This window comes from Photinus pyralis, unplaced genomic scaffold, assembly GCF_008802855.1.
Source record: "Photinus pyralis isolate 1611_PpyrPB1 unplaced genomic scaffold, Ppyr1.3 Ppyr1.4_LG10, whole genome shotgun sequence".
NCBI lineage: Eukaryota > Metazoa > Arthropoda > Insecta > Coleoptera > Lampyridae > Photinus > Photinus pyralis.
In genome coordinates, this window is record NW_022170250.1 from 2,224,288 (window position 1) to 2,234,708 (window position 10,421).

General features: G+C 38.3%; 3 protein-coding genes across 3 annotated transcripts; 1 reads left to right on the forward strand and 2 right to left on the reverse strand.

The window, feature by feature from the left end:
- Positions 1-1,601: 1,601 nt before the first annotated feature.
- On the reverse strand, positions 1,602-6,980 carry LOC116162082 (N-lysine methyltransferase KMT5A). Its single transcript, XM_031475612.1, has 7 exons — positions 6,798-6,980; positions 6,614-6,747; positions 6,481-6,568; positions 6,335-6,431; positions 6,119-6,284; positions 2,351-2,541; positions 1,602-2,301 (listed from the first exon to the last, which is right to left on the reverse strand). Exons 1-7 carry the CDS (start codon positions 6,805-6,807, stop codon positions 2,091-2,093), a joined length of 897 nt encoding a protein of 298 aa, XP_031331472.1. The 5' UTR covers positions 6,808-6,980; the 3' UTR covers positions 1,602-2,090.
- Positions 6,981-8,243: 1,263 nt separating this feature from the next.
- Positions 8,244-8,784, forward strand: LOC116162317. The gene is made up of 2 exons (XM_031475916.1): positions 8,244-8,494; positions 8,545-8,784. Exons 1-2 carry the CDS (start codon positions 8,321-8,323, stop codon positions 8,686-8,688), a joined length of 318 nt encoding a protein of 105 aa, XP_031331776.1. The 5' UTR covers positions 8,244-8,320; the 3' UTR covers positions 8,689-8,784.
- On the reverse strand, positions 8,682-10,021 carry LOC116162316 (zinc finger HIT domain-containing protein 2). Its single transcript, XM_031475915.1, has 5 exons — positions 9,910-10,021; positions 9,508-9,858; positions 9,322-9,457; positions 9,065-9,274; positions 8,682-8,991 (listed from the first exon to the last, which is right to left on the reverse strand). Exons 1-5 carry the CDS (start codon positions 9,939-9,941, stop codon positions 8,704-8,706), a joined length of 1,017 nt encoding a protein of 338 aa, XP_031331775.1. The 5' UTR covers positions 9,942-10,021; the 3' UTR covers positions 8,682-8,703.
- Between the last annotated feature and the right edge of the window lie 400 nt (positions 10,022-10,421).

Genomic DNA, 10,421 nt, shown 5'->3' on the forward strand with positions numbered 1-10,421 from the left:
TGGTGCTTTTCGAATGCATTTTTAACTTTATCGCGTTTCTGCGATCTTGTTTGCATCAGGAGAACGTGTAATATTAATGCATCTCTCAATAATTGCAAGAGATTTATAACAGAACAATGTAATACATGAGCAGATGTTTACTAAACTAATTTTGTACTTTCTCGAGTTTCTGTGATCCTGATACAATCATATTAATGGTAAATTTATGTCGGAGAACATATACTATACGAGCGAACCTTTGTCTCAATGAGTTTGTTGAACCTGTTTCCGATTGCTTAACCTAATAGGGATAAATATACCAAATTTGGATTAGGAGAACATAATACGAAGGAAGGGTATCTCAATTTGTTGACAACAAATGAAAAGATATTTATTAACAAATTTTCACCTTCCTTCGTTTTTGTGACCCTTTTATACAACATTCTAAAACGGGTATTAATATCATAGAGATATATGTCTGCCACTATACATTTCTTTTTTTGTTGTTGCTTCGATTATGATACAATCGTTTTTACGAAGGATTACATATGTGTCTTTGTGATACAAAAGTAGTTTGTACCAGGAGAACATAATACGAACTTTGATTTTTAAATGGAAGGCATAACCTAAAAAACACTTAGGAAAATATTTAACACCTTCTGAGTGTCTGTGATCCTCATCAATTATATAGTACAGGAGTGCATAATAGGAGAAAACGCCAATCAACTTTAAATTTGTTGTATTTCTGATATCCAAATTTAAAAAAAAGAAGCTTATGGATCAGGAGAACATAATAAGAAGGAAGATACAAATCTTACACCTTCTTGCGTTTTTGTGATATTTATACAATTTTTAAAAGCGAACCTGATGCAATCACTTATAAATGTTGTGATTCCATTATAGTCCTTTAAGGGGAAATTTGTACCAGGAGAACATGATACGAAAGAAGGTGCTTTCAATATCCTTGAACCCTATTTGCATTTCTGTACTTGAAAATGGAGTTTGTATAAGGAAAAAATAGTGCGTAAAGACAATACACTGTGTGCGTAGAGCTCACGTACATAAGATTAATTATGAAAACTTCCAGAGTAGTCAAACCTTTCAAATATATTGTAGTTTTCTAGGTTTTTTGAGTATTCTAGAGTGACCTAGCGCTAGGAAAACAATTGAAAGGCAGCTGCACAGCTCTCTTTTCAACTTAGTCGTATGATTTTGATGCTGTGACCAGGATGCAACATTGAAAAGTTGCAGAGCGTTACGTGAAGAGAGACGACTAGGATACATGTGTGATCACACCAGTCACCCTCCGAAAGAATGCCCTTGCGGGATAATTGTAAGGTTTTTTGTACAATTTAAATACAAAAAAGGGAAAATAATACACTTGGCAATACATTTTATATCATCAATTTATTGAGTCATATATGTTACAAAATTGTGCTGACGTGACCTACCCCTCCGAGAGGTACACCTCACCCTCGTTCGGCACCGACTCCAAGTGTGTCTAGGGTCCTCAAAAAATTAATTTCGATTTCTGAAACTCAAAAATAAATTAATCTTGAATTGGATTTAATTAGGAAAGCTTACTTTTACGTCAGACAATCCACTTGTCACACAAGGTCGCTAAATCTTTAATTGGAAGCAGTTACAGCACAAATGAATAAACACATAAATGTATAATCAGACTCCTCTACTGGTAGGCTGCCCCTCGTTCGGCACCGACACTGCAGTGGTTTTCATTTCTGTCCCTAAGGTTTTAGCAGAATAATACCCTTTTCAATCAATTTCATTTTTATTTATCAATTATCCAGAATTTTTTTAGCCATATTGCGAACGACGATCTCACTGTCCATGTCTCAGGAATATTTTTCGAAATGGAATAAAATTTTATAAATGAACACATGGACGATATATGGCAAAAAAAAAATTATTTTAAAACGTGGTACAGTCGGCGAAATAAATAAATGTCAAAAATTAACATAACCTACAATACTAAAACAAAATTACTACTGCTAACTATTCAATTTGGAATAGCCTATAAATAATTTATATTTGTTAAGGCAGTGAGCTAAATGTTGTACTAAAAAAACGTTGCGATTACACAAATTTAGTTACTAAAACGCTAACCAAGGATGATTCTTTAAAGATTCCCTAGATCGATCTCCGTAATCGTAACTTATCTCCTCGCCAACGGCGATATCGTCCTTTGCGAGAAGTATTAGGTGGGGATAACCGTCGACCGATACCGTCCGGGTGATCAGATTGCCGTTCCTCGAGTGGTTGACCAATCGACCCAGGCGTCCAGATTCGGCGGTAGCGTCAATGCTAAAAAAAACAAGTCACCAGGATAACAGGGAAAAAAGGAGCGACTTACCAGTATTGCTGATTTAAATACTTAAAATAATACATATAACACCCTGTCGTTTCGTCTTCGGCGTACTTGGCTTCTCGAATTTTTGCCGCAGTGACATCTAGCAGTTCGCCGCTGTACTCGACCACGAAATCGCCCCGACTGAAGGGTTTGGCGGCAACCACGCCGCGGCCCTTCCCTTCAAAGTAAGTCACCTGAAACAAAACAGGGGGTTTGGTTATTTCAATTAAAAAAGCAAGGACCAATTTTGCAGGAGAAAGTTTTAGTTGGGTATGCTGTGGTTGGGCCCCCTTAAGACGACAAAATTTGATGGCCGTCCGGCCCACCACCCAGGTATAGGCTACCTATTGCACAAAATTCCAGAACTCTAAGACAATTCCCCTAAAAGTAGTTCAAATGCTCGTATCGCCCCGGGTTAAGGTTTCCATATAAACCAATGCTCCGTCAGCAGCAAGGCGACTAAACAGCGCTGGTAAGTCGCCTAGTGTGAAGGGGCACTTAAAGCTGACCTTTCCGAAACCCGTTTTACCACATTTCTCACTTTTTTCGAATTTTTCAGACCTCTTTCGATACTTTCCGCTTTAAAATAAACGCAAAATTAATGAAAACGACGTTAACAGCGCCTTCGGCAACCTTCGTGCGTGACGTCATTAAACGAAAAATGTTGAAGCGGTCACGTGACTTACGCAGAGCCTCGGGAGAAATTTTATTAGGGCGCCGTCCTCCACGTAACCGTCGCGTTCTAAACGGAAAAAGAAAGAAAAAACTCGACCGCAGGTGCGTACGCAGATTCCGTGCCGAAATCACGTCGCCCTGCCGCGTTATTCCAAAACGCGCGTTTTCCCCCCCCCCCCCCCCCCCCCGGGGTTGATAGGTCGACCCCGATAATCACCGGAGGAATTTTTTCGGCCCAGTGGAAAGTTGCGGCAACTATCCCTACCCCCCCCCCTCGCCGGCGCCTCGACGCCCTAAGTCCGACCGTCTGGAAGCGGCGAACTTTTCAACGCCCGCGCGCACATCCATGGCAACGCTTCCAGCGAATTATCCCAGAGGATTGATCTAAGAACATCTCAAAATTGTCATTAATCTTTAATGAAATTATTAAGCACTTTAAATACGCTTAAGGGATGTTTGACCCCTACGAATGGTATTGGAACTTATTAAAATAGCTCCCTAAGTATCATAGATAAAAATCAAGGCTCAACTGTAAGAAGTGAGTACAATTTTTATGTACCTGTAGCACCTGGTACCTGAGAATTGGCCGTCGGGCCGAGCTAGGGAGTTGGCATACCTTCCCTGTACAGGATGGTTTAAATTACACACTTTGTTACACAAACTCCCTTTATTTTAAGATAGAAAAGAATGCACTTAGGTGTCAGGAGCTCAATTTTAAAGAGAAAAAAATCACTGGCACAAACAGAATTCAGCTATGTTTAATCGTTTGGTCAGTAGGGGGCGTTTCTCGAATGTAGTCATTTCTTATTAAAAACAATTGATTTTGGCAAAATCTTTCTTAGGGCACTTTTTTATGTAAAATCTTTCACGATTCGCAGTTTTTATACAGGGTGTTTCGTTTTTCTTAGATGACCCTAAACTACATCTTTTCATATGGACCACCCTCTATATTTTGGAGTTTTTGGAAAGAGTATACAATTCCCTAAATTTTGATGGATCACTTGTATTTATAATAAATATTATTTACAATATTGCTTTTCATACATTAAAATATTTTTACAGCGAACATCTAGGTTTCCATGGCGAATTGTTTAAAATAGCAATTTCTTCATCATTTGGAAATTTTTATTAGTTTCAAATAACACACAAAAAAGAAAGGACGTGAAAATCCATGTGAATAAAACAAATAAATAATGCAGATAACCAAGTTTTAAACAAATCTTTTGTTCGCCATGGAGACCTACTTGTCTGCAATAAAAACATTTTAATGTCTAAAATAGAATATAATTCAAGTGCTACCATCTTTTGTTCACCATGGAGACCTTGTCTGTAATAAAAACATTTTAATGTCTAAAATAGAAATATAATACAAGTGATGCATAAAAATTTAGGGAACTTTACACTTTTTTTTCAAAAACTCCAAAATATATGAAAAAATGTAGTTTAGGGTCATACAAGTAAAACCAAACACCCTGTATAAAAACTGCATATCGCGATAGATTCTACATAAAAAAGTGCTCTAAGAAAGATTTTGCAACAATCAATTATCTTGAAAGGTATGAAGCATTAAAGAAGTAGACTAAATTCGAGAAACGCCCCCTAGCGGCCGAAGATTAGAGATAGCTCAATTCTGTTTGCGCCAGTGATTTTCCATTTAAAAATGAACTTCAGACACCTAGGTCAATTTTTTAAAATAATGGGCGTTTCATTAAGAAAGTGCCCAATTTGGACCACCCTGTACACACTAATACTACTCTATTGTACAAATTTTGTCGATCAGAAAAGAAGTAATTTAATTCTGTTCGGTTGAAAATCGAATTTTCTCAACTGGACAGATGGATCAAACTGTCAAACTTTTGTTTATAACAAAAGAACGTTTTCTATTTCCAAAGCACTCTTTGCAAAAAATGAAAATTGTATTTTTAGGAAAAATGATTATACTAACCCCCATATGTGATACATCGTTGTAAAGAGAGCCGAAGATGTAAACTCAAAATGTCAAAATCTAAAATGGCGTCCATAAAAAAAATAAAGTTGCCACATGTTTCTCTGTCATCTTGAAAATTATTTAAAACCGGATTCTCCATAAAAGTGTCTGTTTATCATGAAAAAATTAAAAATTAAAATCAGAAATCTTCGTTTTTTTGCGATATTTTCAAAACTATGGAAGATATTTCTAATTACTTTTCAGATTATTATTCAGCACAAAAATTCACAGCTTTCTCCTCATTCAATCAACTTTTCATCTCTTAAGATAAGCGAGATAGTGGCACTCCAAAAATGGACACCCTGTATGTAACACCAACGAAAAAGTTATAGTTTCAAAGAAAAATCGAATCGTAATAAAAAATTCTAAAATTTTGATAAACATCTTTTCTCTCGTCTTTTCTTCTATCTAATATATAACAGTTTATTTACATGGTGTAATGGTGGTAATTTTCATTAATAATGTCCAATACCTATCTGCATTGGTTTTTGAAATATCTTTATTAATTAATTAATACGAAACTACATAATTACTTATGCATGTTAAAAAATTGAGCTGTTGTCTTTGGCTTCATGAATTATTTATAATTATGAACATTAAAATATTTGAAAAACCATACGTCATTTTGGTCCACTAATTTGAGTGTCGCACCCTGTATAATTCACCATAATTTACAATATGCAGAATATTTTTGCTTATTATCGTAGCACAGCACAATTTCGTCAAATCCTCCCTTAAGAATAGCACTAAGCGCAAGAGGGTAAACTTTCAGTAAGGGACAGTAAATGTAATTAAAAAAAAATTAGTTTGGTATTTGTAATTAACACTGGGAAGCCAGCAATAGATTTTGCATATTTCTTGTGAACAAATATGCATATGAATGGATCAATTCCATGTAGGAGTGTTTGAACACCCACTAAATCACATACAATTGAACCATTCGTATGTATATTGTATCATTATTGCTAACTTCACATGGGTTTCAGAGTTTGAAGTTTGCCAATTTAGCAGTTCAAACATGGCCTTCTATGGTGATTGAATACTACCAAAATGGCCGATTACCAGCAAGTCACTTTTATTACTAATCTACTCTCTGGTTTTGGAGCTACCTTTAATCCTTCCTCGATACCATCCCTCAAAAGCTGCTCCAAATTCTTCCGCTTCTCCTCGAGAACCGTCCGTTTAGTCTTACGTTCCGATCTCCGTATTGGAAAATACTCGGTCAACTTGTGATTATCGATCGATTCTACCGCCAACTTCCCGTTCAAGTTGCTCCTAAAAGCGAGAGAGACGGTTACCGCGACGCTACCGACAAACGAGCTCACCTGATCAGGTTTCCCTTGACGAACTTTTTATCCTCGTCCGAATTGAGTTGGATACGGTGAGGGGTCGATGCTCTGCTTGTCGAGTTGAGGATCGACTCTAAAACTGGGAAGGTCAGGGAAATATCGACGTCGCTTAAGGGGGTTACCTTCGACGACCATCAAGAGGGCCTCCTTCGCGTCGTAGCCCGACGAAATTTTGCAGTCGTCTTTGAAATCATCGTCGGAATCTACTATCTAAAATGAGACGGTCAAAGAAACGCCATCGTTAGCACCGAACACCTTATTAAAATACGAGGTTATGCAATTATCGAGGTCCTTTACGACGCCCCCGTTTTTGACTTTTCTTCGGGTCGGATAGCAATTCCGTACGCCCGTGGTGCACGTATTCGCTACTAAAGCCTTCACGCGGCGCCCTGCAATTGCGATTTAGTGCAATTATATTGGCCATTTGCATTGCAATTACCTTTGACCATTGTGATTCGTTTCGCCGACAGCAGGTCATCAATTACTCGGCGACCTTCCCGATTTTGCTATAATTACCGTCAAATTATTACTACAAATTACACAAATACACATCCATGTCTGCAAGCAAACAAAACATCACACACATACACAAGCGGAAAACCGACATTTGGATTTGGGGGAGGAGTTATCGGGTTTCGCGCGCCGTTATTGGTGCATTTTTACGAAAATTACTTGATATCTTTCATATCGACAATTTAAAAATTTCTTCGAGTGGTCGTCTTTTTTAAAAGTTCTTTTAATCATAACTGACCTTTGCATGTTTCGAATGCTTCAAGTTTATTGTATTGGAGATGTTGCATCTGACGACGCCCATATAATTCGAGATTTCGTGCAGATGGTTGCGTTTCATTTGTTCCTTTAGGGTTAGGCAGCACGACATACAATTGTTGCAAATCTTTGTAACTAGGGAATGCAATACGGGATCACGGGATCCCACAGCATTTTTGCAGGATTAATCCCGCACATAAATGGAGCGGGATCCCCCGGGATTTGCGGGACTGAGGAATTTGTCGACCAAGGGGACGACTCTGTTTGCTTTAATGAAACGCATAATGGAGAAATTATTTTTAAAATAATTGTTAAACTTTTTCCGTTAAAAATGTACTTTGATTTTTGAGGCACTTTATAAGTTCACCTTTTTGTGCTTTACAGGTGATTTTTTTGAGATCTAAGTTAGACTGAAGGTACTTTTTGTTCAATATTGTTATCAGGATTGTTATCATTAGCGATTTAGTTTAATACAGAAGTTAACCGCACAAAATTGCTTATTTGCCAATTTATTTAAAATTTTGCGGGATCCCGCAAATACCGGGATCCCGCGGGATTAACATCTAATGATCCCGCAAATGCCGGGATTGAGATTTTGCTGCGAGATTGCATTCCCTATTTGTAACATTGTGTATACAGGATGTTTCATTTCCGTTTCCTTTCAAGACTATTAAACATTTCTTAACCATTATGAAGACTAATTATGTACATTTGAACATGAAGCAAAAACCGACGTAAGCGTCCCTGGTGAATGCACCGGTACGTAAATTTAAACACGTGATCTATCTATGTACAATTGATTATTATATTTCACAGGAAATAACACTAATAACAAGAAACAATTTCTTCCGCACATATGGCGCACCTCTTTCCGTTCTTACAGTTACCCTTGTAGTGGCCCTGCTCACCGCAGTTCAGACACTAGATACTGAAAATTATGTAACTGCTCAACATTGTAGCGAAGGGGCTCTAAAGCTCCAGAAAGGATAAAAGAGGTTCGTTGTACAGTATTAATAACACCTTATAAGCGCTAGAAATCAACGGTTTCCAGAGTATACACAAAGCCTGGAAAGTGGCGTGGTGTAAACGCACCTTTAACACAGAACAGTTGGCAACACCGTACCGAGTACTGTAAATAATTCATAACCTAACTTTAAATGTTCAGATTGTTATTCGGCCTTTAATTACAATAAAATGCGTCTTTTTCATTACCTTCTCGGCCGAAAGTCGCTACCGAACAGTTTTCCCTTTCGTGGAAAAAATCGAAAAGCAAAACCGGTAACGAAAGATGACTACTGGAAGTTGAAAACCGACTTCGAAATCGAAGAGAAGAACATGTTCTATTTACGACACGCGTACCTTACCCCCGTAAGTAACTTCCGGTGGGCGAAGCACGCGAATTAAATTTGTTCATTTAGGAACAGTCGGCGGGACACGCGAAAGCCTTAAATTTACCGCAAAAACGATTAATGGGTCTTTTGTGTAGGAAAAGGAACTTTTACGATAACGTCAGCATCGAGTCACGTCTGGCGCATTTACGCTGTAATGAAGTATGGGATTAGAAGAAAATAACGTAGTTATGGTGCAGTCGTTTTATCAAAATACATAGTGTACGATAAGAGATATTCGAGCTTCTTTAAATATAGTTTTAGATCTCTCTTTGGTAGTTTATATTTCGGGCAGTTTTGCAAGAAAGTATTGCCAGTGCCTTGCTTCTCCTTCATCAGCGCCGCTATCAACCTGTACAGATCGGAAAGGGCGCTTAATGTGAAACAGTTTTTGTCCGTGGCACGACCCTTCAGTATAACGTTGACATCACTCTTCATGGTTTCCATGTTTTCGTGATCGACAGTAATCCAGTCATTCTAAAAGCAAATTAATTAATCAGGTCAACTAACACAAATGCAACACCTCAAGTCTAAAGTGTTAGAAACGAACCTTTAAGCACTCCTCTTGAACGGAATCGACCGCCTCCTCAAAACCACTGTAGTTTTTATTCTCCTTCAAGCACAGCGACAGATAAACCACGCAACCCACCGCTTCCCCTAAAAACTCGTAATAATCACCGTTGAAATATCTGGCAGTAAAGACATATGCGCATACGATGTTTACCAAATTATACCGAACGGTTTCTGCGGGTGGTTTGCTCTAAAAAACCTCTAAAGTGAGCTAGCTTTCAAAATCGAAGCGGTTACCGTTAGCGAACTGAACTTTGCGATGTTCTCAAGTAAGGGGGGAGCGGACTGCTTCTGCAATTCGCCGACTTCCTGAATTTTCGCGGGGCACCACCAAGGAGTCCACCTCGGAACCAACTTGCTTACATCGCCCGACCTAAAACAGAGCACTTTTAGAAGGTACAGTCGAAATGTCGCACGAACAACTTTAAAAACGCCTCGAACTCCTGACGTTCGTCGCCGGTCAAACGTTTCCACACTTCCTTCGTGTCGTCGAGGTCGACGTTCTTCAGCCGCGTCGCCAGGGATTCGCACTCCTCGTCGTCGTCCGAATCCAACGGGTCTTCCTCGTCGTAGTCGCGCAGCCTCTGAAACATCTCGTTCAATTTTTGACGCGCTTCCTCATCGTCGTAGGGGCCAGTCGGTAGATTCTCGAGCACGCAGCTTTTGTAAAAGGACTCGGCGCATTCGATGTGGGCGGTTGACTGAAAGCAGGTGATCGAACAGTAATCCGCCTGACACTGTGGGCAAGTGTACTTTTTGGTCGTGCTCTTGCAACTGTAATCAAATGGGTTAAATTTGGGCCAGTTTAAGAGGGGACTCAGTTACAAAGTGCACAAATCGTCGCTAATTCTGTCCATTTATCGACTTTTAATTTCAAAAGTGTTTAATAACATAACCTCTCACTTGATGACATAACCTACAAACTTCAAACATGTTATTAGTGTACAGGGTATTGCAAATTATATATAAATTTTTAATGACCTAGACAACATTTAAACAAGTTCACTTAAATTAGGAAACACTTTCTATTAAATGCTTTTAATCGCCAATTAAAGTCTTTTAAACCAAAACCCATAATTCTGAAAAGATTTTTGATAGATATTTAAGATTGGCATATTGCATACTTTTGTAACTTTTGAAAACCTTTGGAGGCTTAGAGGTTTTAGAGACTTGATAAAACTCTTAAAAACTGTAGCTTTAAAAAAGTGGTAATCACGTTTGTTAAAAACTTTTGAAGCCCCGTAAAGCATGAAGACGCACCCAAAAGTTTCCTCTTGCAGACTCTTAGGGTTTTGAATACCGTTGAAAATAAAAATCTTTCTCAGAGCACTTTTTTA

Coding starts and splice junctions, on each gene's coding strand:
- LOC116162082 (XM_031475612.1), bottom strand. Junction 6,432..6,480: donor CCTCTTGATGGTCGTCGAAG/GTAACCCCCTTA, acceptor TCCCAGTTTTAG/AGTCGATCCTCAACTCGACA. Junction 6,285..6,334: donor GTCAAGGGAAACCTGATCAG/GTGAGCTCGTTT, acceptor TCTCGCTTTTAG/GAGCAACTTGAACGGGAAGT.
- LOC116162317 (XM_031475916.1), top strand. CDS start 8,321: ATGCGTCTTTTTCATTACCTTCTCGGCCGAAAGTCGCTACCGAACAGT. Junction 8,495..8,544: donor GACACGCGTACCTTACCCCC/GTAAGTAACTTC, acceptor TTGTTCATTTAG/GAACAGTCGGCGGGACACGC.
- LOC116162316 (XM_031475915.1), bottom strand. CDS start 9,941: ATGGACAGAATTAGCGACGATTTGTGCACTTT. Junction 9,859..9,909: donor AGCGACGATTTGTGCACTTT/GTAACTGAGTCC, acceptor ATTTGATTACAG/TTGCAAGAGCACGACCAAAA. Junction 9,458..9,507: donor GAGTTCGAGGCGTTTTTAAA/GTTGTTCGTGCG, acceptor GCTCTGTTTTAG/GTCGGGCGATGTAAGCAAGT.